The sequence below is a fragment of the Camelina sativa genome, chromosome 18 (assembly GCF_030686135.1).
Source record: "Camelina sativa cultivar CO46 ecotype springtype chromosome 18, ASM3068613v1".
Taxonomy (NCBI): Eukaryota; Viridiplantae; Streptophyta; class Magnoliopsida; order Brassicales; family Brassicaceae; genus Camelina; species Camelina sativa.
Window position 1 is genome coordinate 16,805,812 of NC_141897.1, and position 26,118 is coordinate 16,831,929.

At 35.5% G+C, this 26,118-nt stretch overlaps 5 protein-coding genes across 7 annotated transcripts; 2 read left to right on the forward strand and 3 right to left on the reverse strand.

Moving 5' to 3' along the window:
• The first annotated feature begins 427 nt into the window (after positions 1–427).
• Positions 428–2,506, forward strand: LOC104725959 (uncharacterized). The gene is made up of 2 exons (XM_087499243.1): positions 428–1,316; positions 1,952–2,506. The coding sequence occupies exons 1-2, from the start codon at positions 818–820 to the stop codon at positions 2,332–2,334; spliced, it is 882 nt and encodes a 293-aa protein (XP_087355369.1). The 5' UTR covers positions 428–817; the 3' UTR covers positions 2,335–2,506.
• Positions 2,507–9,993: 7,487 nt separating this feature from the next.
• On the reverse strand, positions 9,994–11,097 carry LOC109130585 (uncharacterized). Its single transcript, XM_019240284.2, has one exon. The coding sequence runs from the start codon at positions 11,071–11,073 to the stop codon at positions 9,994–9,996; it is 1,080 nt and encodes a 359-aa protein (XP_019095829.1). The 5' UTR covers positions 11,074–11,097.
• Positions 11,098–12,808: 1,711 nt separating this feature from the next.
• LOC147922996 (uncharacterized) lies at positions 12,809–13,897 on the reverse strand. Its single transcript, XM_087500027.1, has one exon. The coding sequence runs from the start codon at positions 13,895–13,897 to the stop codon at positions 12,809–12,811; it is 1,089 nt and encodes a 362-aa protein (XP_087356153.1).
• Positions 13,898–14,596: 699 nt separating this feature from the next.
• Positions 14,597–22,783, reverse strand: LOC104761463 (trafficking protein particle complex II-specific subunit 130 homolog). Of its 2 annotated transcripts, none has more exons than XM_010484549.3 (21): positions 22,404–22,783; positions 21,613–21,842; positions 21,174–21,355; positions 20,792–20,975; positions 20,399–20,489; positions 19,968–20,128; positions 19,770–19,859; positions 19,510–19,671; positions 19,199–19,260; positions 18,875–18,965; positions 18,474–18,637; positions 18,100–18,313; positions 17,457–18,002; positions 17,156–17,368; positions 16,629–17,019; positions 16,452–16,542; positions 16,251–16,335; positions 15,952–16,138; positions 15,309–15,610; positions 15,021–15,111; positions 14,597–14,916 (listed from the first exon to the last, which is right to left on the reverse strand). In XM_010484549.3, the coding sequence occupies exons 1-21, from the start codon at positions 22,465–22,467 to the stop codon at positions 14,738–14,740; spliced, it is 3,780 nt and encodes a 1,259-aa protein (XP_010482851.2). In that variant the 5' UTR covers positions 22,468–22,783; the 3' UTR covers positions 14,597–14,737. The 2 variants fall into 2 exon arrangements, with proteins under 2 accessions (XP_010482851.2, XP_087354331.1); XM_087498205.1 differs by having other exon boundaries at positions 18,100–18,308; positions 22,404–22,762.
• Positions 22,784–23,213: 430 nt separating this feature from the next.
• Positions 23,214–25,623, forward strand: LOC104761464 (universal stress protein PHOS32). Of its 2 annotated transcripts, XR_015588954.1 has the most exons (3): positions 23,214–24,135; positions 25,170–25,227; positions 25,354–25,623. XR_015588954.1 is itself a non-coding variant. In XM_087499393.1 (2 exons), the coding sequence occupies exons 1-2, from the start codon at positions 23,424–23,426 to the stop codon at positions 25,175–25,177; spliced, it is 720 nt and encodes a 239-aa protein (XP_087355519.1). In that variant the 5' UTR covers positions 23,326–23,423; the 3' UTR covers positions 25,178–25,231. The 2 variants fall into 2 exon arrangements, 1 of the variants encoding a protein (XP_087355519.1); XM_087499393.1 differs by lacking the exon at positions 25,354–25,623 and having other exon boundaries at positions 23,326–24,135; positions 25,170–25,231.
• The last annotated feature ends 495 nt before the right edge of the window (positions 25,624–26,118 follow it).

The following is a 26,118-nucleotide window of genomic DNA, read 5'->3' on the forward strand; positions in this document are numbered from 1 at the left end:
CTAGAAATTTAGTAGTATAGGAGTTTTTTTAAATTGAAAAATTGAATAAAAAATAAAAAATATCAATAGAGTAACAGAAAAATACAGAAGAAAGTTAACATTATAAACGAATAAGAATAAAATAGGTAAATATAATGAATAAAGGATAATTTTTGTTGAAATTATGAATCCTATGTTTTTTTTTAATAATCTTAAACGATATTTGAAGAGAGTCTAATCATCATGACTCATCATGATTAAGGGAAACAAAACAAGTTTAAATATCTTCTAATAACGACAAAAACAACACAAAAGGAGAGAAAGATAATTTTTAAGGGAGGACTTTTAAAATTTGAAATTCATAAGAAAGCAAAATACATGAAAGAGTGATAACTCACCAAACAAACAAATTTCAATTTTTGTTCTTTACATGAAATATTGGCCACTCACCAAACAAACAACCTAAAAAAATTAGATAAAATGCCATTAATAATACGAAATTAAATTATTATTACTAGGAACGGTTACACATTCAAAACTTGTGTGTGTGTTTGACTGTTGAAATACAAAAACCAAATTACATACACACATTATACAAATGTTTTATGCATGACACACTATGTGACAGTTATAAATAGAGAAAACTCCACATGAGAAAGAAACGTTACTACTCATCATTATATATAAATGTTATGCCTCTCTATACATTTTTTATAAACTTCACTGTGATTTAGATTCTGTCAGAGTCTCTCTCTCTTTCTCATGTTTCATTGATCTTTCAAACCAAGCTTCTGTAAACCATACTTGATACTCTGTTTCTTCTTTCACTCTGATCTTAATGGGGAAGACGAGTACTGGAACGAGAGACTGGGCTCAGATCTACGCTATCTACGGGATCGAGCAGAAACACACACTCTTGTTCCTCGTACTCAACGCGGTTGCTTTCTCTGTACTCTCCGCCGTGTTTTTCATCTACTTCAACCCGATCTGCGTCTTTGTAGAGTCGTTCCTCTTCTTCCCTAACGCCGCCGCGGCTAGATTCTCTGCCGGGTTTTTCGGAGCCGTGACGGCGCTTTCCGCCGTGTGTTTGTTTTACGCGGCGGGAAACTTTTTTTACTCGGCCGTGCCGCTAAGGTACGAGATGGCGCAGAGGATGGTTGGATCTGTTGGAGATTGGTCGAGTGTGAAGACGGCGCTTGATTTGGGATGTGGTCGTGGTGTTTTGCTTAATGCGGTGGCGACGCAGCTTAAGAAAACTGGTAGTTCGGGTCGGGTCGTTGGGTTGGATCGGTCCATGAGTACTACTCTCTCTACTCTTCGTACTGCTCACATCGAAGGTTCGTGAGTTTATTTTTTTTTCGTTTGGTTGACTTTTTGACTATCTTTTTACGTTACAAAAAAGTCGTTTCTCGTTGACCAATATATTATTATTTTGTAGTTTTGTGACTATATTTGCGTGATTAACTGTTTTTTAGTAATTATTACATACTGTATGTGATTATATTAATAATACATGTATAAATAACTTGTTTATCTAGTGAAAATTTGTGAATTAATTACAAGAATAGAGCATATATTCTAAATATCAAGTATATTGGATTAAAATTCAAATCTAAACTTTGTTGTAATTGGAACACAAGGCGATGATCAATTGCATTCTAATACTGGATTTGAGTCCTTATAAAATCATAACAAAAGTCTGAGCTTTGGAACCGTCGATTTAGTGTTATTCTTAAACATGCCATTACTTTTTTGAGGAGATTTAAATTTTGTATGGTTTATATATTTTAGCTTTAGAAAGAAATAGTTTCCGGTCCCTGTCTTGATTTTGGTTAAATATCTGAAAATAGTTCCAAAAAATATATTTTTATTTTTTGTCATTTGATTACAAAATTTTGATGTCGTTATTCATTATTCTATTCAACAATCAAGTTGTGTTTATTTCGTGTATTGATTAACTTAATATGTATAGGAGTACAAGAGTACGTGACTTGCCGTGAAGCAGACGTAAGACGGCTTCCGTTTAGTGATAATTACTTCGACGTGGTGGTCTCCGCCGGGTTTCTCCATACAGTCGGTAAAGAATACGGTCAGAAGACGGTGGAAGCGGCAGCAGAGAGGACGAGAGTTCTCGGAGAAGCTGTAAGAGTGCTGAAACCCGGCGGAGTTGGAGTGGTGTGGGACTTAGTGCACGTTCCTGAGTATGTTCGGCGGTTACAAGAGCTGAGGATGGAGGAGATTAGGGTTTCGAAGCGAGTCACTGCGTTTATGGTTAAGAGCCATATGGTTTCGTTTAAGAAACCTAGTCAGCATTTTGTTGGTTCGGGCGAAGTACGTTTAGATTGGAGATGTTGAATGACGTGAAATTTGAAAATAATAATATAATTTCATACTTTTAAAAAAATTAGTCAATCCAAGCAGCCATATATATGAGATTTTCATCAATCCGCATAGAGTTTACATACTTTGATGTATTTATCAAAGGTTTTTATTAATTAAATCGGTCTTATATTGATTTAGAACCATATAGCAAAATATCGATTATATCTGATTATGAAACTTAGCCTAGCTGCAAACAACTTGTACATAAATTTTTCTGTTCAAACATTTGTACAATTTAATGCGAAACTAACCATAGCTTGATTGAACTAACACTAACCGTTCATAAGACATTTAACAATTTTTGTTTTCTTTCATATTTTAAGTGACGGTTGTAGTTAAATGATAATTGGTATTGGTTGATCTTATGAAATATATGTATGGAATACGATCTGAATGTGATGGAAGCTAGCTTAGAAAATTAGGTTTGGATATTAATTAATGCACTATTTAGCTATATACCAAATATTGACAGTTGATTATGTGGAAGCCTTTTTTGTTTGCTTCAAAACGAAGTGATAGTTACTTTAGTTAGTACATAATGTCACTGTCACTGTGTTCTTTTATTTGTTTTCATTCAATTAATTTATGATTAAAACTTTAGATTAGATATTTCCCCTAATATGAGTAACATTAGTATTCATATTTTCTTTCAAAAATATATTAATCTGACCCTGTTAGCAATGCCGTTATAGAGCCTATAAAATTAACACTACTATTTAAACGTGTAATAGACTAACTATGGAGAGTAGAGAGCACCTGTTTTTCACTTGTCCGTTTTTCACAACAGGTGTGGGAGGCGCTCGTTAAACTGTTACTAGCGGATAATTTTACGGCCGATTGGAAGGAGATCATGGTTCTACTAGCTGGCGATACTTTGGACAAGACAACAAGGTTTCTAGTGGGATAAGCTTTCCAGAACACAATTCACTCTATTTGGAGGGAATGAAATGATCGTCGACATGGTGAGCACCCTTCGAGGACGGAGCGGCTTGTGAGGATCATTGACAAGAACATCCGAAATCGGTTGAGCACAACAAAGAAGGGTGGAGGTCTTAGCATTCAGGTTTGGTTTGCAACTAGATTTTACTAAACAAGTTCTAAAAAACATGTTTGGAAATGACTAAACTAGCTTTGTAAAATGTTTATTTTTCTTTTGAATATAATTTAACATTAGATACAAAAAAGTAATAGACTAACTATTACTAATAGTATTGTTTTTTCCTTAGGGAGTGACAAATCAAAAGGAAATGAAAGAGTTAATTAAGAAGTTTGGGCCGGGTGTACAAAATTAAACGGTAGGGGATCTAAAATTCAGGTGTGGGGGCATTTTCTTTTCATTGTCTCATCTTCTTTTGTCTTCCACTCTTCTTTATAGTCTTCTAATTTTTTACCCAACAGTCGTGTTTGAAACGACATGTGGTACTCTTTAACTGTTCTATTCTTTTTATCTACATCTACTATATTTTGTTTCTTTTTGGATAAATTTTAGTTTAATGTATCACTTTAGTCCGTTTCTAAAGGAAAATAAACATATTTTATATCAAAATGCCAAGTTTGAATCTAACGTTCTCAACTAAACGTATAACTTATGTTATAAGAAAATGTGTTTGAGAATTTCAATGCCATAACACAGTTACCTGAACCTGTATTGCTCACCTAGAATTAAAAATGGCTAATTTAAATTTTCTATTTTTTTTTTCAAAAAAACAAGACCATCTTTTTTCATGACGAGTACTTTACTCAACAATTTACGAATTTATTTGTGGAGTAAATTTCGACTCAGTTTATTTATTTCCTCTTTGTTCTACACATCAGTTTAGTTTAGTGTATGTGATCTCTGTTTGTGTTACTTATGTTTTGACTCTTTTAGTTTCTGTCTTGCTGCAAAAATGAGAAAAAAAAAAGTCTGTCTTGCTCACTGCGTCACTATTTGCTTCTAATTATTATATTTAACTATGATTTTATTTTCTCGAAGTGATCCTATGTTCCTAGGAAGATCAAATGTCTGACTAAATTGAACTAGTTTATTTATAAGTTATAAAAGTTAGTGAAATGATATTATAATGAACAATGCTAGTTGTATCTTAGGGCTTCTCCATCAATGGATGTAAACAAAGTTTGCTAAAAACATATTTTACTATTAATTTTGAAAAAGGTTAGTTTAAGAAATTCTTAAGAAATTTTAAAATTTCATGGATCCATTGATAGTTGTTAAATTTGGGGTTCTTAAACAAAAATACTCAAATCCAATCTTGGTTTATCAAAGAAACCCAAAAACAAAAATTTATAATAGTGTCAAAAATTTATGTGATTCAATCTCAAAATCAGCCTTATTGTTCAGAAACTTCAGAGCAATTGTTTTCTTCGGACTCCCTCCTCCGCTTCAAAAATAGTTTGTCATCGACTCATCGGACGGAAACAGACGAGAGAGATGAGAAGGAGATGTTAATTTTTTTTTTTCTTTTGCGCAACAATATGCTGCTGACACGTCATTGATTCTTGGGTCCTAAAAATGCTTACCTAAGCGCCGATGCTAAGCAAATTTAGCAATTTTGATTTATTTTTATTTTTATTTTAAGCTAACAAACTCCTAAGATATCTCTAAGGATTATTGATGGAGATAGCCTTATATTTCAGATATTGGTGATTAATAAAGTCGGAAGTTATTAAAATCTCATTACATAAAATAAAATATTGCTTTTTGTGAGAATGTTCCTCCTCCATGGGTACACGGCTATGCATCTCAATCCTTTAGATAAACTTGTGGAGTTTCAGTTTACTCATTGCATATAGTTTTTCTCTTGTTTGTGCTCTTCAGTTAACTACTTATTGATAAGCTACTTATTGACTGGCTATAACCTAAATTCAATCAAGATATATATTATATAATATGAGAAGGTTTTTCTCAATTTTTGCTAAAGAGATGACACTTGGCATATTAATTATCCAACCTGTCTTATTTTGTTGTTTGGAGCTAACTAAATTCATTTGTACTTTGGACCTAAGTAACTATTGGCCCATAAAACAAACAAAAAAATCTCAACATTTCTTTTTTCTCTTCTTCAATAAGAACCAATTGTAGGCCCCTTCTAATCTAAAACCACAATTTATCATCCTAGAAAAAAACTGATGATAGTTTATTTTGAAATGATAAATATGAGTTTCAATCTTATGTATGATTCAGGGGCAAGAACAGATTCTAAATTATGCATACAATTTATTTCTGGATTTCAATCTTATAAATGATTCATAGGCAAGAAAGGATTTTAGATTATGTTAGATTGTGGGATGTTTATGTGTTCTCAAAATTCTCTTATCAATTCATAAATTTTTGGCTCAAATTTTAAATTTCGGGTTTCCATTCCTGCTGAGTTTCTGGCCTTTAATCTTATATAATCTAATAGTTAGATGTTTTTTGTAAGTAATATGATAATTGCTTACTCATTTATTCCTTATTAGATCTTACCAATTCTTTTTCCATAAAAGTAATATTCATTCCGTTTTCCATAAAATTAGAATTCAATCCCTAATTACCCTCTTTTTAACACAAATTTTCAGTCACTATTATTTAATTTCAGCCATTAGGTTCCTATGAAGAATTCTATTATTTTTATATACTTTTCCAAATTTTAATAGGTATTCTTGAATAATTTGAAATTTTTTTAGGCAGGTTATCATGTTTCTTATTCGCATTAATACTACAAAGAAAAAAATTATGTGAAAATGTTTGACAAATTTATTTATTCATCAGAGTGTTTATGTATGTTTGAAAATGTTTGACAATTTTGGATGCCATACGTCAATGTTTTTAAAAAAATTATTTTTATTATAATAAATAAAATTATAAAAATAGTAATATAAAAAATTGTTTTCATTATTTCCATATTGTAGTTTGTTTTGTTTGCTCACATTTTTCTTTGTCTTTTCAATGTTTTCATGTTCATATAAACTTTTATACGAAAATAAATTTTATATTGCCTAATAATTCATTACTGTTTTCAAACTTTTCGAATATGGAAACTTTTTTATTAGTTTCAATTTTTTTTTCTAAGTTAAATTTTACTTTAAATCTCAGTAACAACAAGTTTAATTAACATTAATCTAATGCTCATTCTCCAACAATTGAAAAGATTAAATAGGTTTTCACACCTAATAAAATTTCATCCGTAAGTTGGATATATCTACATGAATAATATATCCTTGGCTTCACTTACTTGGCCTATGGGTCGGACCTTAAAACCATGTTTTATTTTTATTTCATATTGTCGTGTTTGTTGGTTGTGTTAATATTACTACATCATAAAATTGAACTATCATGATTGAATATGTTGAGCATGTTAGGTTTTGTTCCTTTCTTATATTTTAGAATTTCTATTTTTATTTTATTTTGGGCATTCATGTGGTAAAGCAGACTAAAACTTTTTCGTATTGGACGATGCATATGAGTCTCTCCATTGTAAATTTAGTTTCTTTATTAGTCTTCATCTTTAAGAAAAAACGTATTTTAAACTATTATAAAAAAGGAAAATTGTATGTTACTATAATATGCTTAAAAAAACATGTTGTTAAGCTACTATATATGGTGCTTATCTCATGGTACAATATGAGTTACATTTTTCTATACTATATATGATTAATTTGACTTCTATAGTTTTGAGTAGTATATGCTCATTGTATATTGGTATCATATATTTTTAGGAATCTTAATATCAAATAGCACATTTTCAAAAAAACCCTTTTCTTATGTCACTTTTTAATAATACCCTTTCATGTTGTTCATTTTCAAAAATACCCATTTTTATGTATAAAATGACTAAATTCTAAATTCTAAACTCCAAATACTAAATCCCATTCCATCAAAATTATTTCCTAAATGTAAAATAGAGAACTCAGACCTAAATAAAAAATCTTAAAATTAATTTAACATATTGTAATCTGTGTAAAAGAGGACAAAAATGAAAATGTTCAAAAAGAGATATTTTTGATAAAGAGTATCTCAAAAATGATATTTTAAACAAATTCTAATATTAGAAAGAAGCCCCTACATTTTTCTATATTAAAATAATAATATTATATGATGAGAAACTCAATGACTCTCTCACCAATGCACTCTAATATGTATTGAAAATCTAAAAGGAGAAAAAATCATAAACACTCTACTATGCAATCAAAAATTTCTCAATGTGTTGAAGTACTCTAATACTATATATAAAAAGAAAACTCATGTAACATCAAACAAATGAACCCAAAAAAATTAATATGATCAGTGTATTTTTAAAATCACAAAATAACCATTGCCGAGTAAACAAATAAAAATTAATAATCTCCAAATTACTATAATTAAACAACAATGTAAGTTAAACCCGGGTAGCACTGCACAACTTCTAGTGTTATAATAAAGTCAAACAAAGACTTGGCTATGAGCACATCGTCCATTTTTTGTTACACTTTTGATCGACTTAGCAATTAGTAAACCTAAACCAATTCTAAACCGACTACAATTGACCTCTGTATTTTCCTCTTTCTCCTATTCCAGTATCATCAAAAACATATGGCTATTTGCTTTCTTCAATATACGAAAAGGAGTTTAGTTAATTCTGCTTATGTAACTCTATAATTCATATTTTTAACTCATTCATTTTAAGATATTATAATTATAATTCATAGTTTAGTTAGTCGTACACAATATGTGGATTTATACAATGTATATTATTAGTTGAATTATAATTAATCCACCAATTGAAATAGAGAGTGATCGTCTACAAGGAGGAAATGGCCTTGCCCACCAAGTTTTTCGACATTGTGGAGTATTGAAACAAATTCCGGTTTATTACCACGTCAGCCAAACTCCGGTTTATTACCACGTGAGCCAAATTCCGGTTTAAGTAAATGTGTGTGTGTTTTTTTTTTGTAATGCCTAGAATAACTTATCTCATGCATCTATCTACCATGTACTGGTCTCACTCATTATCTTGTGGAATTGGTCCTCTTCGCCACACTATTACGCTAAAAGAAACATGAGAATCATTAAATACTACCCTATTTTAATCTATGCTTTTTAATTAGATTTTGTATCTGGACGAAAATGTACAATGAAAATCAAGGTGTCCTGTTGTGATGGTAATGCATGTATGTGCTACACTATGTGGCTTAGTACATAGAACACTGTCGGATCATCTTCTTTTAAAAGTAATACAGAGATGTAGCTAGCTAGTTATACAGATAGACATAAGAACAAAAAACAAACGAAGTATAGCAGAGTCGACAGGTGAAGTTGATAAGAGCTTGTTCTCTGTTTAAAGCTTATGTAGACATGTATATAAACAATGTAACATATCATTTCATAACAATATGTAACTTCAGCGAGCCAATACCAACAAAACGAGTTTTTAAAGTGAAGGGACAAATCCAATATTATGAATCTCAGAAAGTTTCAAAACTTGAACAACAAAAACGACATACGCCAAATTAGCTATGATCTGTAACACCAACTACTCGGGAAGATAAGCTTTTAACTGTGGATTCATGACTCGGACTCAATTCCAAAGTAGTAGCTAGCTAGACTATATTCATGACTCAGAACACCAAGTTTTAGTCTTTTAAGTCACACTCAAATCTTTTTGGATATTTTTGTGGAGTAAAAATGGAACCTAAAATTGACAGCAAAACTTGGACTAATAAGTAAGTTAGTGTAGTTTATATTGGTACGCTAGCTGGTTCACTGTTTATACTAACCAGGTACAAAAATCAAACTAAGTTAGTTGCATTAACAAAGTCGGTGAAGTTGTTAAGAGCTTCTTTTCTCTGTTAAGCTTATGCAGACTTGTAACATATCAATTAATTTGGCTAAAGCTATTATTAGATTATACCACTGAAAGATCTGATTCTTTTTTTTTTTTTTTTTTCTGTAATGGTCATCAAAGTAACTTAGTTATTATGTATCCTCTCATAAATGAGCTGCTTCGTTTCTTAATCGGTTCTGTATTACTAGAGTCTAGTAACTAGACCATCTAATCTCTTCTACTGTATTTAGTCTATACATGCTTGCTCGTATACGCACGTGTTTATATCACAAATGCATGCTATTTAATGCATGCTGATTAAATAGCAGCATTACTAGCTCTCTTCTCAGAAAAAAAGAGAGCAATCTTGAAACAGAACCACCTTCATTTGATTTTGGAGATGGAATATACACACCCTAACACTAATAATATATGTAGCTAGTCACACAGATAGACACAAGTACAAAAATCAAACTAAGTTTTTTTTTTTTTTTTTTTTTTTTTTTGTTAAAAGGCATAAAATCAAAATCAAACTAAGTTGCATTAACAGAGTCTCGGTGAAGTTGTTAAGAGTTTGTTTTCTTTGTTTAAGCGTATATGCAGAGACATGTGTATAAACAATGTAACATATCATTTTATTACAAGGTAACTACAGCGAGTCAACACCAACAAAACGACTTTTAAAGTGAGGGACAAATTGAATATAATGAATCTCAGAAAGTTTCAAACCTGGAACAAGAAAAACCACATACAGCTATGATCTGTTACACCAACTACGTACTCGTGAAGATAAGGTTTTTAACTGTGGATTAATTCATGACTCCGACTCAATTCTAAAAGTAGTAGCTAGCTAGACTATTTTTTGTGGTGGAATATAGTAAGGCGCCTCGGGCGTACAATTTCGACTAGTGATGTAAGAATGCTTAACACTGACAATGGCCTTTTCGTCGACATTCAAGACGTTGACGACGTTAGAGAACATGCCTGGAAAGGAGCTAGCAGGGACACAAAAAGGTTCGGAATTTGAGATGAAAATGGAGAGGTCTCCAATGTCTTGAGTGTAAACTGCGTTGCCTTTTTCGTCAAGCTTGAACACCATTAGACCTTTCGTTTGCATTTTCACGGTACCACTGGCGGTGGCCTTCCTGTACAACTTAACCAAGAAGGTTTCACCGGTAGATCCTGACTCTACCAAGTGTTCGCTCGTGCAACACGAATGCAAAAGCTCTCGTTTGGTCTTTGTCAGCTCAGGGAGGTTATGAAATCGTAACCTCTGTAACTTTGGTTTGTTCTTGTGTGTGCGAGGATCCCATGATGCGATGATATGGCCTCCAGATCCGGTAATGCGAAACGTATCATCTTTCTTGGAATACATAACTCGGGAGGAGAAGAAGCAGGGGTGTGGGATTCTAATGTTGGTCCACCCGGAGTTACTTTGAGCGGGTCTACAGAAGCTGAGCTGAGGTCCCAAGAACTTGACAGCCACGACACAGTCTTCGTCCTCAGGAGAAGGTGTGGACATTGACACGTTGGTGACGATTTGGGTTTGACAACGAGGCAGAGTTACAAGAGGAGGAAGGGGAATGCGTTTCGGGGCTGTATCCGATGCAAAAGGGTTTAGATCATCTTGGAGACGAACCACGCCGTCCTTCAGAGTAGCTACCCAGCCATTGGAGGATCCTATCGTTCCCAATTCCCCCATCAACTCCATAGGCACCTTCTTTTCCAAATGAGTGCAGACACGGACATTAGCATTACTAATGGTGAGTTTTCCGAGATCCGCTCCACATGGAGAAGCGTAGACGATGGAACAAGGAGGTGTTTGCAGCAAGGAAGATGAGAAGCCATTAGAGAGAAGCAGAAGAGAGGATCGTACTAACGCAGGTTCCCCAAGGCAGAGCTTGGACAGCCGGGTGAGAAGCAGAGCCATTAATAAGATGTTCTTAGTGAAGAAGGGCAAGAGAGTTAAAAACAAAACCTAATTACTTAGCGGCAAAACCCTAATAATCATTATTCTCCACCAAAAGCCCTCCATTAATACAATGAATGGCCTTGCCCACCAAGTTTTAGACTTTAAGTCACACAATCTTTTTGGATATTTTGGTGGAGTAAAAAATGGAACCTTAAATTAACAGCAAACCTTTTTGGAAGAAGGATTGATATTTGATAATACATTTGTAGTTCACTTGTGTGTTTTAGTCAGTGTAGTCGGTTTAGAGTTACGCTTAGGTCTGCGAGAATTAACGAACCAATAAGTAAGTTGTAGTCGGTTCATTCAATTTGGTTTCTTCACAAACTCAACCGGTTTTTCTTTTTCTTTTCTCGGAACATTGAAAATAAAATAGCACAAGAAAAGACAAAAAAAAAAAAAAAAATCGTAGTCCTTGCATATCATAAATAGCTGCAAATGGCGCTATTAGTTTAAGTGTGTTCGACCAAAAGTAATAAGATACTACAAAGCAAAGAATCTCAGTCATATTGACCCTTCTCCTTTTCTACTCAATTTACCTTTAGTTTTGACCCTATAATTAAGTTTCTGTATTGCTCATTCTTTGCTTTATATTTCTGATCATCAGGACTTTTGATTTACTTTGGAAGGTCCAAATGTTTGACCAAATAGTAGTGTGAGTGACGGGACTCTATATTTTAATCAGCAATACTTCCGCTTTGACCCTATAAATTAAGTTTCTGTGTTGTTCACTAATTCTTTAATTACACGAGAGCATGCTGCAAACAGAACCACTTTCATTTGATCCTTCCATGGCGGACGACGACTTTGGAGATGACATATACACCCTATAACACTAACAGATGTTCGTAACTTGCTAGTCATACAGATAGACATAAGAACAAAAATCAAACTAAGTTAGTTGCATTGGCAGAGTCGATATGTGAAGTTGATAAGAGCTTGTTTTCTCTGTTTAAAGCTTATGTGACATGTATATAAACAATGTAACATATCATTTTTTATTACAATATATGTAACTTCAGCGAGCCAATACCAACAAAACGACTTTAAAGTGAAGGGACAAATGCAATATTATGAATTTCAGAAAGATCAAGACTGGAACAACAAAAGCCACATACATAGATTTAGCTTTTATATTTCTGATCAGGACTTTTGATTTACTTAGGAAGGCCCAAATGTTTGACGAAATAGTAGTGTTAGTGAAGGACTCTATATTTGAATCAGCAGGACTTTCTGTGTTGCTCACTAATTCTTGAATTACACGAGAACAGAACCACCTTCATTTGATCCTTCCATGGGGGACGACGACGACTTTGGAGATGACATATACACCCTAACACTAACAATATGTGTAGTTAGTCACACATATAGACACAAGTACAAAAAATCAATCTAAGTTAGTTGCATTAACAGAGTTGGTGAAGTTGTTTTCTCTGTTTAGGCCTATATGTAGACATGTATATAAACAATGTGACATATCATTTTTGTTACAGTATGTAACTTCAGCGAGCCAATACCAACAAAACGACCTTTAAAGTGAAGGGACAGATTCAATATTATGAATCTCAGAAAGTTTCAAAAATGGAACATGAAAAACCACATACAGCTATGATCTGTTACACCAACTACGTACTCGTGAAGATAAGGTTTTAACTGTGGATTCATGACTCAGAATCAATTCCAAAGTAGTAGCTAGCTAGACTATATTTTGAGGTGGAATGTGATAAGGGGCCACAGACGGATAATTCATACATTTAAGGGAAGAATAATTAGGTCTGAAGAAGGCACTTTCGTCTACATCCAGAAAGTCGATGCAGTTAGAGAACATGCCTGGAAAGGAAGAAGCAGGGACACAAAAAGGTTCAGAGTTTGAGATGAAAATGCAGAGGTCTCCAATGTCTTGAGTGTAGATAGCGTTTCCTTCTTCGTCAAGCTTGAACACCAATACATCTTTCGTTTGCATTTTCACCCTACCACTGGCGGTGGCCTTCCTGTACAACTTAACCAAGAACGTTTCACCAGTGGATCGTGACTCCACCAAGTGTTCGCTCGTGCAACACGAATGCAAGCGCTCCTGCTTTCTCCTGGTCAGCTCGGGAAGGTTTTGAAATTGCAACCTCTGAATCTTTGGTTTGTTCGTGTGTTTACCGAGATCCCATGATCCAATCAGGTGTCCTCCAGAACCGAGTAGGCAAAACATCTCATCTCTCTTGCAAAACATGACACGGGAGGGGAAGAAGCAGGGGCTTTCGATTCTAATGTTGGTCCAATCAGAGTTACTTTGAGCGGGTCGGCAAAAGCTGAGTTGAGGTCCCAAGAACTTGACAGCCACAACACAGTCTTCATCCTCGGGAGAAGGTGAGGACATGGCTACGTTGGTTACAACTTGGGTTTGGCAACCAGGAAGAGTCACAAGAGGAGGCAGGGGAATGCGTTTAGGATTTATATCCGATGCAACCGGGTTTAAATCATCTTGTAGACGCACCACGCCGTCCTTAAAAGTAGCTACCCAGCCATTAGATGCCCCTATTGTTACAGTTGCATCATTCTCCTCCACCAGCTCCGTAGGCACCTTCTTTTCCAAATCAACGCTGCACAATCCATTAGCATTACAAATCACGAGATGTTTAAGACCCTCTCCACAATAACCAGCGGTGATGATGGTGCAAGGTGGCGTTTGCCGCAAGGAAGTTGAGAAACCATTAGACAGAATCAGAAGAGAGTATCTTATCAACCTAGGTTTCCCACGGCAGAGCTTCGGTAGCCGGCTAAGAAGAAGAGACATTATGAAAAACCCTAATTTTTTTATAAATTGGTACTCTTCCCCACCTAAAAAAACCCTACACTAATTTATTACAGAGGAAATGGCCTTGTCCACCAAGTTTTTCGATATTGTGGAGTATTGAAACAAATCTACTTGAATTACCTTAAGTATATACTGTACATAAAAAGGTTTATTACCACGTCAGCCAAATTCAGGTTTAAGTAAATGTTTTTTTTGTAATGCCTAAAATAACTTATCTCTCATGCATCTATCTACCACTGGTCTCACTTGTTTTATCTTGTGAAATTGGTCCTCTTCGCCACACTTACGCTAAAAGAAACATGAAAATAAATACGTCCTACCCTATTTTAATTTATGCTTTTGGACGAAATGTACAAAGAAAATCAAGGTGCTCCTGTTGTGATGGTAATGTATGTATGTGCTCTATATAGTATAGATGAACTACACTTATGTGGCTAAGTACATAGAACACTGTCGGATCATCTCCTTTTAAAAGCAATTTGTCTTTAACTGCAAATCTTCTATTGTGCAAACTGCTAGTATGTGAATAGGAAACATTGAGAATAATAACAGCACGAGACAAAAAAAAAATCCATATACACATGGACATGGATGCCCGAATATTTTAAATACTAAAGGCCTTGTTGATCAAAATATAAGCAAAACTCAGTAATCCGCATGCAGTGTACACGGTTTAAATATAAGAAAAAACCACTCTTATCATTGCTATTCCCATGAACTCAATTCTCTGATACTTATATGATCGCAAACCAATAAAATTACATAGAAACAATGTTTTCTTCAAAAAAACATTTATAAGAAAGAGCGAGCTTCTATTAATTACTTGACAGGGATGCAGTAGGAAGAACTTAGAAGTGGTGGCAAGACGCATACCAAGTGAGGACCCGGTGGATTGCTGCTTACATTTGCTTCTTCTACGTTTGGCAACCCGAGTTGAGGAGGACGGACATAACCCGCTACTAACGGGACACACAGTATCGAGATTACTACTCTTGAACCTGTAATATTGTTACCAGACGACAAAAGAAATAACATATCATCACTTGGATGCAAATTGTGTTTCTTGCACTAAATCAAGTAAGAAGAAGAAAATATTACTTACCTTGCTCCTCTGAGAGAGAGACATGGCCTCTCTTCCTACCAGCGATCATCCAGTTCTCCGAATTTGCATTGACTTCATACAACACCTCATCCTTGTGTAAATAAAACAACAACAGTTGATGAACATGCCGATATTTTAAAGAAAAAGAGCTAACGATTTAAAGGGAAATTCTGGTGAATTAGAAAATGATAGTGATTGATGGTGATAGCAATCAAAACTCTTACGAAAAAGTAATAATTTATTTAAATAGGAAGCTATATCAACTAATTCGATCTGGACATCACTTACATGTTCTAGTTCTACGGCTTCACTTTCTTTGAGATCTTTAAGCCTTTCCACTCTCCACTGCATGGTGATAAGTTTCCCGACCCTAAGCCCATCAGAAGAAAGTGGAAGGAATCCAACTGTGAGGCAAGGATCAAGCACTGGACGTTGCAAAACAATAGCACTCTTGAACACCAAATCTCTCCCTTCAGTATCAGTTCCAGAGTTATCTGCATCCACTGGCTTGTGTGCCCCAGCTGCTCTATCTCCATGGATTCCATATTTGATATTCAGAATGCTCTCTGGTAGTTGCAAATCTTTTCCTTCTGTCGTATAAACAATTAGTTAGTTTGCAGTTAATAAAACTGATTATATTCCTCTGTTTTCATATGCAAATCCCACTCTATGGTTATAGCCACACATTAAAGGCAATCACCCAAATACTAGCATAATTCGATGTAAAGCATCCTGATTGTAGGCTCACTATTAAGTGGATCTTCCTAAGCCCTTATCGAATTCTCTTGCCAAATCTCTATTAGAATACTTTTTGTTCAGAAATCATAAATAGCTGCAAATGGCGTTATTAGCTTAAGTGTGTCTGACCAAAAGTAAGATATAATGTAAAAATCTCAGTCATATTCACCGTTCTTCAGAAGGATATGAATACCTGATGACAGAGTCTTGTCTAGGCATAAACTGAACACGACTGCTGCTCTAGATCCTGGAGACACAACAAGCGGAAAAAACGTTGAAGTCGGTCTTCCATCATTTTGTCCATGAACAAATCCATCTTGAAGATCAAGCCAAGCATCAAGAACTATCAAGTTCGCCTTGACTAGGGAGTGTAGCATGACCTGTAGATATAAATTACTTCATTGATAATCTTGGGTGGACGTGAATAAGATTGAGGGAACTGAGAGGTTAAGGATAAGACTTCTAAATTTTAAAAGAGCTATAGTTGGCTACCTGCAAGACCAAAGTACCATCATTGCATTTGTTTGCCACCCTTGTGGTCACATCAAATGGGTCGGTGAAATGTGCAGCTATGGTTCTGCTCACATAACAAAATCAGAAGAAAGTATGATGAGAAAAAGAATGATTCAGTCAGGTCAAATCTCTGATGCGGATAAACAATGATCAAGATTTGCCACACCAAGGAAGATATACCTCTCAAATATCTGGTTATGATGAACCCCAAACTCAAGTTTCAAAGCTACAGTTCTCATTCCCTCTAAAATATCTTGTTTCAGCGGATTGACTGTTAAGACAAAAGAAATATGATCATTGGCCAGAGGATGTGACACAAACATGTAATTATCTGAAAATCATTTTTTTACTGCAAACCTGAAGATGACCCTCTAGCAAGCTTCTCACTCAATGCACGAACAGGGACCCATAGAATAGAACTCACATTGCTTGCCCAATCTGAAAACACTATTTTACCATCGCAAAGATTAAGCACCTCTGAATCCCGTATCGGAGGGACAGGACTCTCTTCTACTAAAACATCAGCTTTTGATGCACTAGCATCACAGTCTGTGTCCATGTAACTCTCCATCTCAATGCCATACGAGTCCTCAATCTTTAGCCCTGGACCAGTATCAATGTGCAAGATGGCGCCTTTAAGTGAGTAAGCAATTGGACGTACTATGATACCAATCCATTGGGCTTCATTTATTAGCAGCGCAGAAGATACAGCTGCAGCAAGATCGACCAGAGCTCTTGGTTTGGAAACCTAAAGAATAAGAATTCTATCGTATCAACAAAGGAAACAAGTGTCCATAAGAGTATCACTACTCATGCATGTAGTTAATGATTCTTTGTCGCTCCAGAAGCAGTAACTAATATCTTAAAATTGGGAGATCGCGTACCTTCAGGATAGGTCTGGTTGGCTTTTCATAACTCATGAAGTCATCACTATCTGCGGGACCACCCTTTGAAAAGCTGTGAGACCTGAATCTCAAGCGCCCAATCTGGCCAGTGACGACTCCCAAGACATAGGAACCAGGTTTTTGTGGAGGCAAAGCAAAAGTGATAGTATTCCTTCCGGGCTTTAGCACAGTTGCAGCGGAACTCTTTAAAGCCTGAAACCCACTCCATATACAAAGTTCTTCAGAATGAGAAATTTGATAGAGGAAAAGAACGAGAAATTCATGTCTAATGGAGGCAAACCTGGCCGCCTTCGTCAGTGTTGTTGGTGGCTACCAAAGTAAGACTAAGCGAATCAAGGGTGATATCATCAGGAAAGCCACTCCATACAGTAACAGATAGATTCCCAGGGTCTCCATCACATAGCTGAAGTGGAGGGCCAGTGTTTCCAGAAAACGTGATCAACGATGACACATCTAAGGGAACTGGGTTCTTCATTTCACTGTGTGCAAGAGTAAGAACCTCGGACTGAAAAGCTTGCCGCTCCTTGGACGAGAATAAACCTTTATCCAACGAAAGTAGTCTAACACAAGATGACATGTACCCAGCTTGATCGTTAAGAATCTTTTGACACTCAGCTAAATTAGGTAAGACTTCTGCCAGTAAATCTTGCCATCCTTCACCCGCATAAAGGGCACAAACTTTTTCATAAGAGTTTGCAGCCAAATCATACTTTCCGTGCTTGAAGCAGACAGCTGCAATTTCCCCATCAAGAACGACTCCATGTCTCTTCCACCAAGAACGGTGATAGTTTTCGGCAGCACCTTTAGTTAGGTTAAGATATTTATTCTGCCACAACAAAACTTATACATGAGAAGCTAGAAGAAAGAGCAGCATATATATCAGAAGCTTCCCTGCCCTCATGTAAATGGTATTAGCATGCTACCTCAAAATCCTGAATAGATGACAATGGCTTCATCAAATCATTATCTGAAATGGTAAGTCGCAGAGCGTGCTCAGCTGCAACAAAAATTTCAGCAAGCCGCATAGGCCTATCTAGGGGACTCTCAAAATTTCCAGGTGAAGAATTTGTTCTCGACATAGAAGCTGCTTGTACTTTATGAGATGAAGGTGTTCTCGGAGATGCTTCTAAACCTGATCTGTCGGAATATATAAACATATCATTTTAGTTCCTCAAAGAATAACAAAAGGTGATGATTTGCAATACTTCCAGGAAACTTTGAAGATATATGAGATTTAAATGTTAAAACACTTGAAAGTACGAACGGCTAAAGAACAGAATTTTATAAATTTCATTACCCTTCGGTAAAACTTGGGCGCCCATCAAATATTTCAGGAATATTTCCGGTAGAAAGAGAAGCCCTTCTTCTGTTAGCCACACGTAAAAGGACAGATGGTTCAAGAGGTAAAGCTTTCTGTTGAATACCAAAGTGCTTGGTCCTTAAAGTTGCTTGGAGAATAGTCTGTACCAAAACAAGGAGATAAGTATTCTTAAAAAATTAACAGATGGTAAATATAGTTACGCAGACCAAGATCTCACATATACAACATTTACAAACTATACCCTGGTAAACAAAATTATGCCAGTGTCCACAAGAGGTCATTCAAGTACAGTTTAGCACCAATGTAAAGCATGAGATTGGCTACAATACGAATGCTATCAAATAGATAACACATCACGCGGCCTATGTAGATTATACCTTTTCTTTTTCAAGCACCTCAGAGGAAGCATCTTGTGGAAGAGATGGCCAGACTGCCGGTTTTGGCCAAGGCAGCATACTGAGACAAGCACTGCCCATAAAAATGTGTTGGAGTTACTACTTAACATCATCAGCATAGCCTAATCCCAAAGAGAAAGAAAAATCGACACGCTTTTTGAGCAAACAAAGAAATGCTGTTTTTTTAAAGTGAGACATATACTTCCTCACTAATTAGGTAATCCTTTCTCAACGGGAAGTCACTGGAGAATTTATTCTCCTATTTGACAAGGAAATGCACATGCTATAACAAAAATAGACCCGTACCTGTTCAGTGGACTCTTTTCTATGTCTGTTCCATATCCTATCAGATATCCAAGTCTCATGAACTGCCATGATCAGAAAGGTATCAGCACTCAAATATAATTTTCATATTATATTTTATATGCAACCAACAAAACAACTGTTTCTGTGCTTGGACATAAAGAAACTAGTATGACATCACATAAGACAATTAGCGAACTGTGACATAGACAAATGCAATATCACTTAAACAGAAATTGAAAGAGGATGTCAGATGGGAAGAGAAACAAGGGGTTTATTCATTATACAAATTTTTAAAGCAAGCAGATTTCTACCTTAACCCGTGAAAGTGAATAGAGATCACCCTGAAGACGGTAGAATTCCTTCTCTATATCAGGTGCAACCACTCCATCATGGTGATGAGAAGCAGTTGCTTCAATCAGCGCGAAACATGCAGTAATTACCCAAACTTCCCGCATACAGAAGGGCAGTACACTCTACAAAAGTGAAAAAAAGAAGAGAGAAAACAAGGTCGGTCAAATCAACAAATCAGAAGTATGATAATAAGCGTGTTTTTAGTTACAATATAGGCTACCTCATGGAGGGTTAAGGCCTTTGCAAAACTAATAACAAAAGAGTATCCCCTCGATGCAACTTCAAAAGGACGATTCAATTTGAACAACAGCTGCAAAGAACCACAAAGGGGTAAGCGAATGAAAAAATTGTTAAAGTAAAGCTACAATTGTGAAAGCAGAAAAGGACACTCAATATGATGGCTCTCGTGTTCACCAACCCTAGATTGACAGGCAAAGAGATACTGTCTAAACTCGAATTCTCTAAAAGAATCATCTTGCACAATCTGTGTCAATGGTTTGCTTCCTGGTTTCAACAGCGCAGCTTGGTCATCTTCACTGTCAAATCCTCCAAAATCCCTCTGTTTCCCAGGCATATTCACTGCATTGAAGGTATGCATGATAGATTATTTGTTAAGAAAAAATATCGGAAAAGGTAATCAGTTTGTTGGATGAATGTTGTTCCCAAATGCTTTAAAAGATAAAGATAGATGTCAGGTTTGTCAAGAACTAAGAATATAAAACTACATATAATCTATCTTCCTGCTACTAACTTCACAAATGCAAAATAATAAATCTACCAAATAGAAAAAACATGGATTTTTTATTGCCACGGATCTGCAAGAGAAAGATACAAAGGTAGGAAAAGAACCTGTTTCCAAATAGCAGAGCTCTAGTTCATCATATTCACGTAATGCATCCTCATGAAGATGAGCCATCTCAAATATGAAAGCCAAACTTTCCTGAGATAGCATAGAACAGTAAGACCTTTAAGAAAAACATTGTGACCTCTAAAAAACTGAGAGAAGTTTCATCTCAAATGTGACTGCAAGGACCAAAGGTGTTTTCTAGGTTTAACAGATGGGAATTCTTCTCATACTTCTATGGAAACAACAAAAGGGGGACGTAAATTTCCATCAGGGACTTAATTAAAATAGTATAAAATCTAACTACAAAATGGAAGAAACAGGATTTTAAACCATTTTATTCATCTACATAGAAGCCACATTTCACTTACCTTTCAGAAATTGAGAAGAGAGCTAACCTTTAAGATGAAAAAGTTGCAAAAGTTCCATATTGGCATAAACCGCTGCTCACTGAGCTTGCGTATCTCATCCTCGTAGAATTGTGCGCGCCTATCCAAGGTATTCCTGATGCACTCGGTAATCTTTAATTCCAGATCCTCCCAAAAGTTTCCGTCAGGGCCATGTACATCGAGCTTACAGCACCTTAAAAGCATTGCAGAAATTATCATATGAAGACTATGTATGGCATGCATAATTAATTAAAACTGATTAACCTAATACTTTTATTAGAACTATAGTAGGAGCAATCAAGTCTCATTAGGAATCTGGCACGGTGTTTTTTTGGTTCTTGCCTACTTGTATCGAAGCAAAAAAGCATAAAACACAGTCTACATTGCTTACCTTTCTCTTTTTTTTGAACTGAACTCAACTTCAAGCTTCGCATATACTTTCTTGACAGACTTAGTTGCTTGATCATTACTTGGATGAGCTTTAGATACAAATACAATAAACCATTCCCTCTCATCATTTTGAACAATTAATTTCAGACGTGGTTTGAGAATGTTTTTAAACTCATCAAGATCCTGCAAGGTCAAAAGTATGCTCAGAAAAGCTAGAAGACCAAAATTGTCGAACCACATAAGTGATAAATCTAACCTAGTCCAGAAACCATATACAATGCAAACGGTGCCTGCTCTCTAGACATAGGTTCTTATCTCTTATAGCAAAGGAAAGTAGAAACGAATATCATCTTTGCTTCATATTCTGGCAAGGGACTACTCTCCACTTCCAAGAATGATACAGAGAAACAAGATAAACAAGATATCAACAAGACAAGTACCTCACACGTCACAAGAACTATAGTTGCATATGGTTCTCGAAACCAGAACAAATATTGCTCCTGCGGGAATCGACTACGAAGTCTCGCGTCTGTGGTTAAAATGAATTCAACCGGCAAGTTCTCAATAAAAACCGGATTTCGAGTCTTGTTTGTCAAGAACGCTCTTTTTAATGGCTGATGTACTTCAAATAAACCTTTCACTGTAGGCCACAGATCAGACACATCTTCCACTGTAAAAGAAAATGCAAGCAAATACTATTACAACGAGTAAGATCACTGGCAAAGGGAACAACAAGAAAGAGAAGACATCTTAACACTAACGAACAAGTAGAGTTAAAGGTCAGAACAAAATAAATCCTCACGATCAGTTCTCTCTCTTTCCAATTTCAGAGAAATTCAGGAAAGGGTGCTCATTTCTAACCACTTTTAGCTTCATATATGAGTATACTCAGACCACAGTCAAATATAATCACAAGCCCACAGTCAAATATTTAAACATATGAGGGTATGTCTTCAAATAACGGTATTACAAATATAGAGAAGCTTAAGAAGACTTCAAAATGAAGCAACTAACAACCAACAATATCAAATTGTGAATACAGTACTTCATCGGATTCAGATTCATATCACCTGATTTGATCCTTCAACTAAATTGAGAAACTTTCCACTAATATCTAACTAAGACATCGCAAAATGTGGCAAAAATTAAAGAAAGAAAGATGCGAAGTAAGATCCTAATCGAATGTAGTAAACGTATAGATTTGAAGAAATTGAAGAGTATTGAATTCTACCGGCGGCGACGAGACGATCGCAGGAGTTCTTAATCGTCTGGAACTGAGCCAAGTAGTTCGCCATCTGAGTCACCGATCTAGACGGAACATATGAGACTTCAAGCTGCAAACGGTGGTACTGATTCTTATGATAAGGAGGAGGAGGAGGATGAAGATTGAAGCGGAGAATCAGGTTATGCCGGCGGCACAAAAACTTCCGGGGGTAAGTTCGTCGTCTTCGGTAAGTGCAGGCGACGGCGATCTGGTGGTGAAAAGGAGGCGACGGGATTCAGATCTTAAAACATCCCCGATGTATTAAAATTTGAACTACTTAAATCTAAGTCACTGATCAGAACATTACTAGTCCTCGATCTAGGCACGACCAAAATCTAATTTTAACCGGTTCATTTATAAACCATAACCGGATTATAATCGGTTCAAAACCGTAACTATTAACCGTTAAAATAGATTAATTACGGGTAAGATAAGAATATACTAATCATAATCGTTAATTAATCAAAACTCTTGATACGGTTAACTGCACAGTTAAACGTACGGTTAAACCTTCAAAAATATAATTATTTGTATTTAAAAAATATCTTAAATGGTTAATGTGTCCGCTACTAAATCCAATCCACTTCATTACTCATTTTCCATTAATCAAATCAGTTTGATTTTAATTTCCAAAACTATCTTTTAAAAATCAAACTATAAATCTGAAATTATCTGTGTTGTGGTATTTAAAAGAAAAAGAAAAAAAAAGAGTTAATATTATTCTGAAAAAAGGTTTAAAAGTGGTGATATTTTGAAGAATTCATGAATTAATAATTTGTGAATTTTTTACACGGTGGATGATAGGATTGATAGCTGCAGATGAAGAAACAAAAAAAAACAAAAAAAAAAAAAGAAAATTAGTATTAAAGAATTCGAGAAAACACGCTTCTTTTGATTCTTCTTCTCCGTTAAAAGAGAGAAACCTCTCTCAATTCGTTTTTTTTTTTCACTTTCCGACGAACAAAACAAAACATCTCTGAGTAAATCATGAATCCAGATTCCGATCATCCTCAGCTTCCCAACATCAAGATCCATCACCCTCCTTCACCACGTCACTCTCACCACCACCACTCCTCTTCCACTCCCTCCTCCGCCGCAACTCCAACTCCAACCGCCGGAGCTCGTCGTAAAATCGGAGTCGCCGTTGATCTCTCCGAAGAAAGTTCGTTCGCCGTTCGTTGGGCTGTAGATCACTACATCCGTCCCGGAGACGCCGTTGTTCTTCTCCACGTTTCTCCAACCTCCGTCCTCTTCGGTGCCGATTGGGGACCTCTCCCTCTCAAAACTCAACCTTCTGTTGATGTTGAAGATCCAAACGCTCAATCTCAGCCTAGCCAAGAGGATTTTGATGCTTTTACTTCATCCAAAGTTGCGGATCTAGCTAAGCCGTTGAAGGAATTAGGGTTTCCGCATAAGATCCATATAGTGAAAGATCATGACATGAGGGAGAGACTGTGTCTTGAGATCGAGAGGCTTGGTCTTAGTGCTGTCATTATGGGAAGTAGAGGTTTTGGTGCTGAGAAAAGAGGAAGTGATGGCAAGCTTGGATCCGTTAGTGATTACTGTGTTCACCACTGTGTTTGCCCCGTTGTTGTGGTTAGATATCCTGATGATCGTGATGGACCTGTCCCTGTTGTTACTGTCAAGTCTGCTGGAGATGATGATCAAGATGTTGTTGCTCATCATGAACACATCAAAGGTTAGGCCGTTAGATGCTTTCGTAGTTTGTTTTCATGGATGTTTCCGTTTATATATGTTAGATTTAGGTTCGATAGTGAGTGTTTTGTGAATATGTTGTGTGATTAGATTGCCATAGATGGTAATACAGAAAAATTAGATAGCTTAATTAAGATAACTATTTCGATTTAGTGCAAGTAGATCCTTATGGAGATGTATAAATCATATCAGTGTTCTAGAAGAAAAATACTTTTGGCCCTTGGAGAATGAATGTTTTTTAGGTGCTTTTGTTTCTTTGATTTTTCCCCTGTTGGGTTTAGTTTGAGGCGACATTGATTGTAATTAGCATGCAATGAAAGTATCATAGATCTTGATTTAGAAAAAGACAACAAGAAATTACCGTCTTCTAAGATGCTATTTGTAATCTTGAATTCTTCTCATATTTCTGAATATATTTGCTGAAAAAATCAAATAGGGGCATTGTTCTGATAAAGCTGATATATGTAACTCTTGAATGCTCCTCATATTTCTGAAAGGAACCTTCAATGTGGGTAGAAGTTTTTGTTGTTGTTTTGCTCTGATCCGACTAGGAAATATTATTATAACGGCGATGTTTACAGAGAAAAAAAAAAACTAGAAATGCATGGGGACTCATAGAAAGAATCTGGTTGCGTAATATGCAAAATAGGTTATCTGTTACGACTAATGTGTATATCTAATGGAGATGTATTACCTTTCTGATGAAAACTTGCTGAGTTCAGTAGATTGCTTCTTCAGTAAAAGGCAATCACTGGTGTTAAGACTAGAACATTTGTAAAAATAATCTGAATGTATACTGATAAGGTAAAAAGGCCATAATCTGAAGGTTACATATGTTATCTTCACCATACTGCATTACGACTTAACAACATATAAGCTGCATGGTTTATTAGTGATTCGTCTCTCTGTGTATCTTCAAACATTGAAATATCTTTTGTGAATAAAGGGTTATTCCAGTAAATATATTATATATCTATGATCTGACCAAATGACAATGTTTCTGTGTTTCTACCACAGATGAGTGATGCTTCGTGGGATCTCGTCAGGTTCACCTCACCCTCTTCGCATCATCAAGGTAATATATTGTAAGCTTATATTGTCTACATTAATCTTTGTCAGGTTCACATCAACGATTTCTGTAAGCTTATATTGTCTACATTTATCTTGATTATTCTTCTTTCATGTGTTTGGGATTGAAAAGGTACACAAATCAAGCAAGGGTATTAGCGGAATGTCCGGAGGAGTGTTTTGAGTGTGTGTGTGACTAAGTTGATGGATTTCATTTGGTTATGTAATGCTTTCTACATCAAACATGAAGGAAGAAGAAGGATTATGATTTTCTTTAATAAAGACTGGTAGTTTAGGTTTGTTCTACTGTGTGAGGATGAATGTTGAGTCTGTTAGTTAATGTTAAAATCAAATAAAGATTTGGTTGAATTATTATGATTTTATTGAATGAAGTTTTGAAAGATAGATTTCTCCAAAAGTTATAAAAAAGAAACACAAAATGGAAACACCAAAAAGTTATTAAGGCTAATTTATTTTGCAGATGTAGAGTAGATGACTATAAACATCGGAATGTATAAGTAATTTCTTCACGTTACGATTTTTTCCCTTTTATTTAATTTTGGATTCAGAACAGAAACAGCAACGAAAACAGATATGTGACATCAATAGATAACTTGGCTGTGCACTTAGAGGACAGTTTGATTTCACTTTTGGTTTATTTATTTATTTTTTTATCAAACAGATCACTTTTGGTTTATTCAAAAGAGGCTTTTTGCACAAAAGATCTCCAATTTAAGAATTGACAATGCCAAAAAAAAACTCATGAAACACACACAACTTGATCTGGTCTGTGTGATTTACTGGTCTGAAGTGAACAATCTTAAAGAAATAGTAAATTCAGAACATGCTTAATAACATTTTTTTTAAAAAATAGGTGCAAACACTTTTAATCACGTCA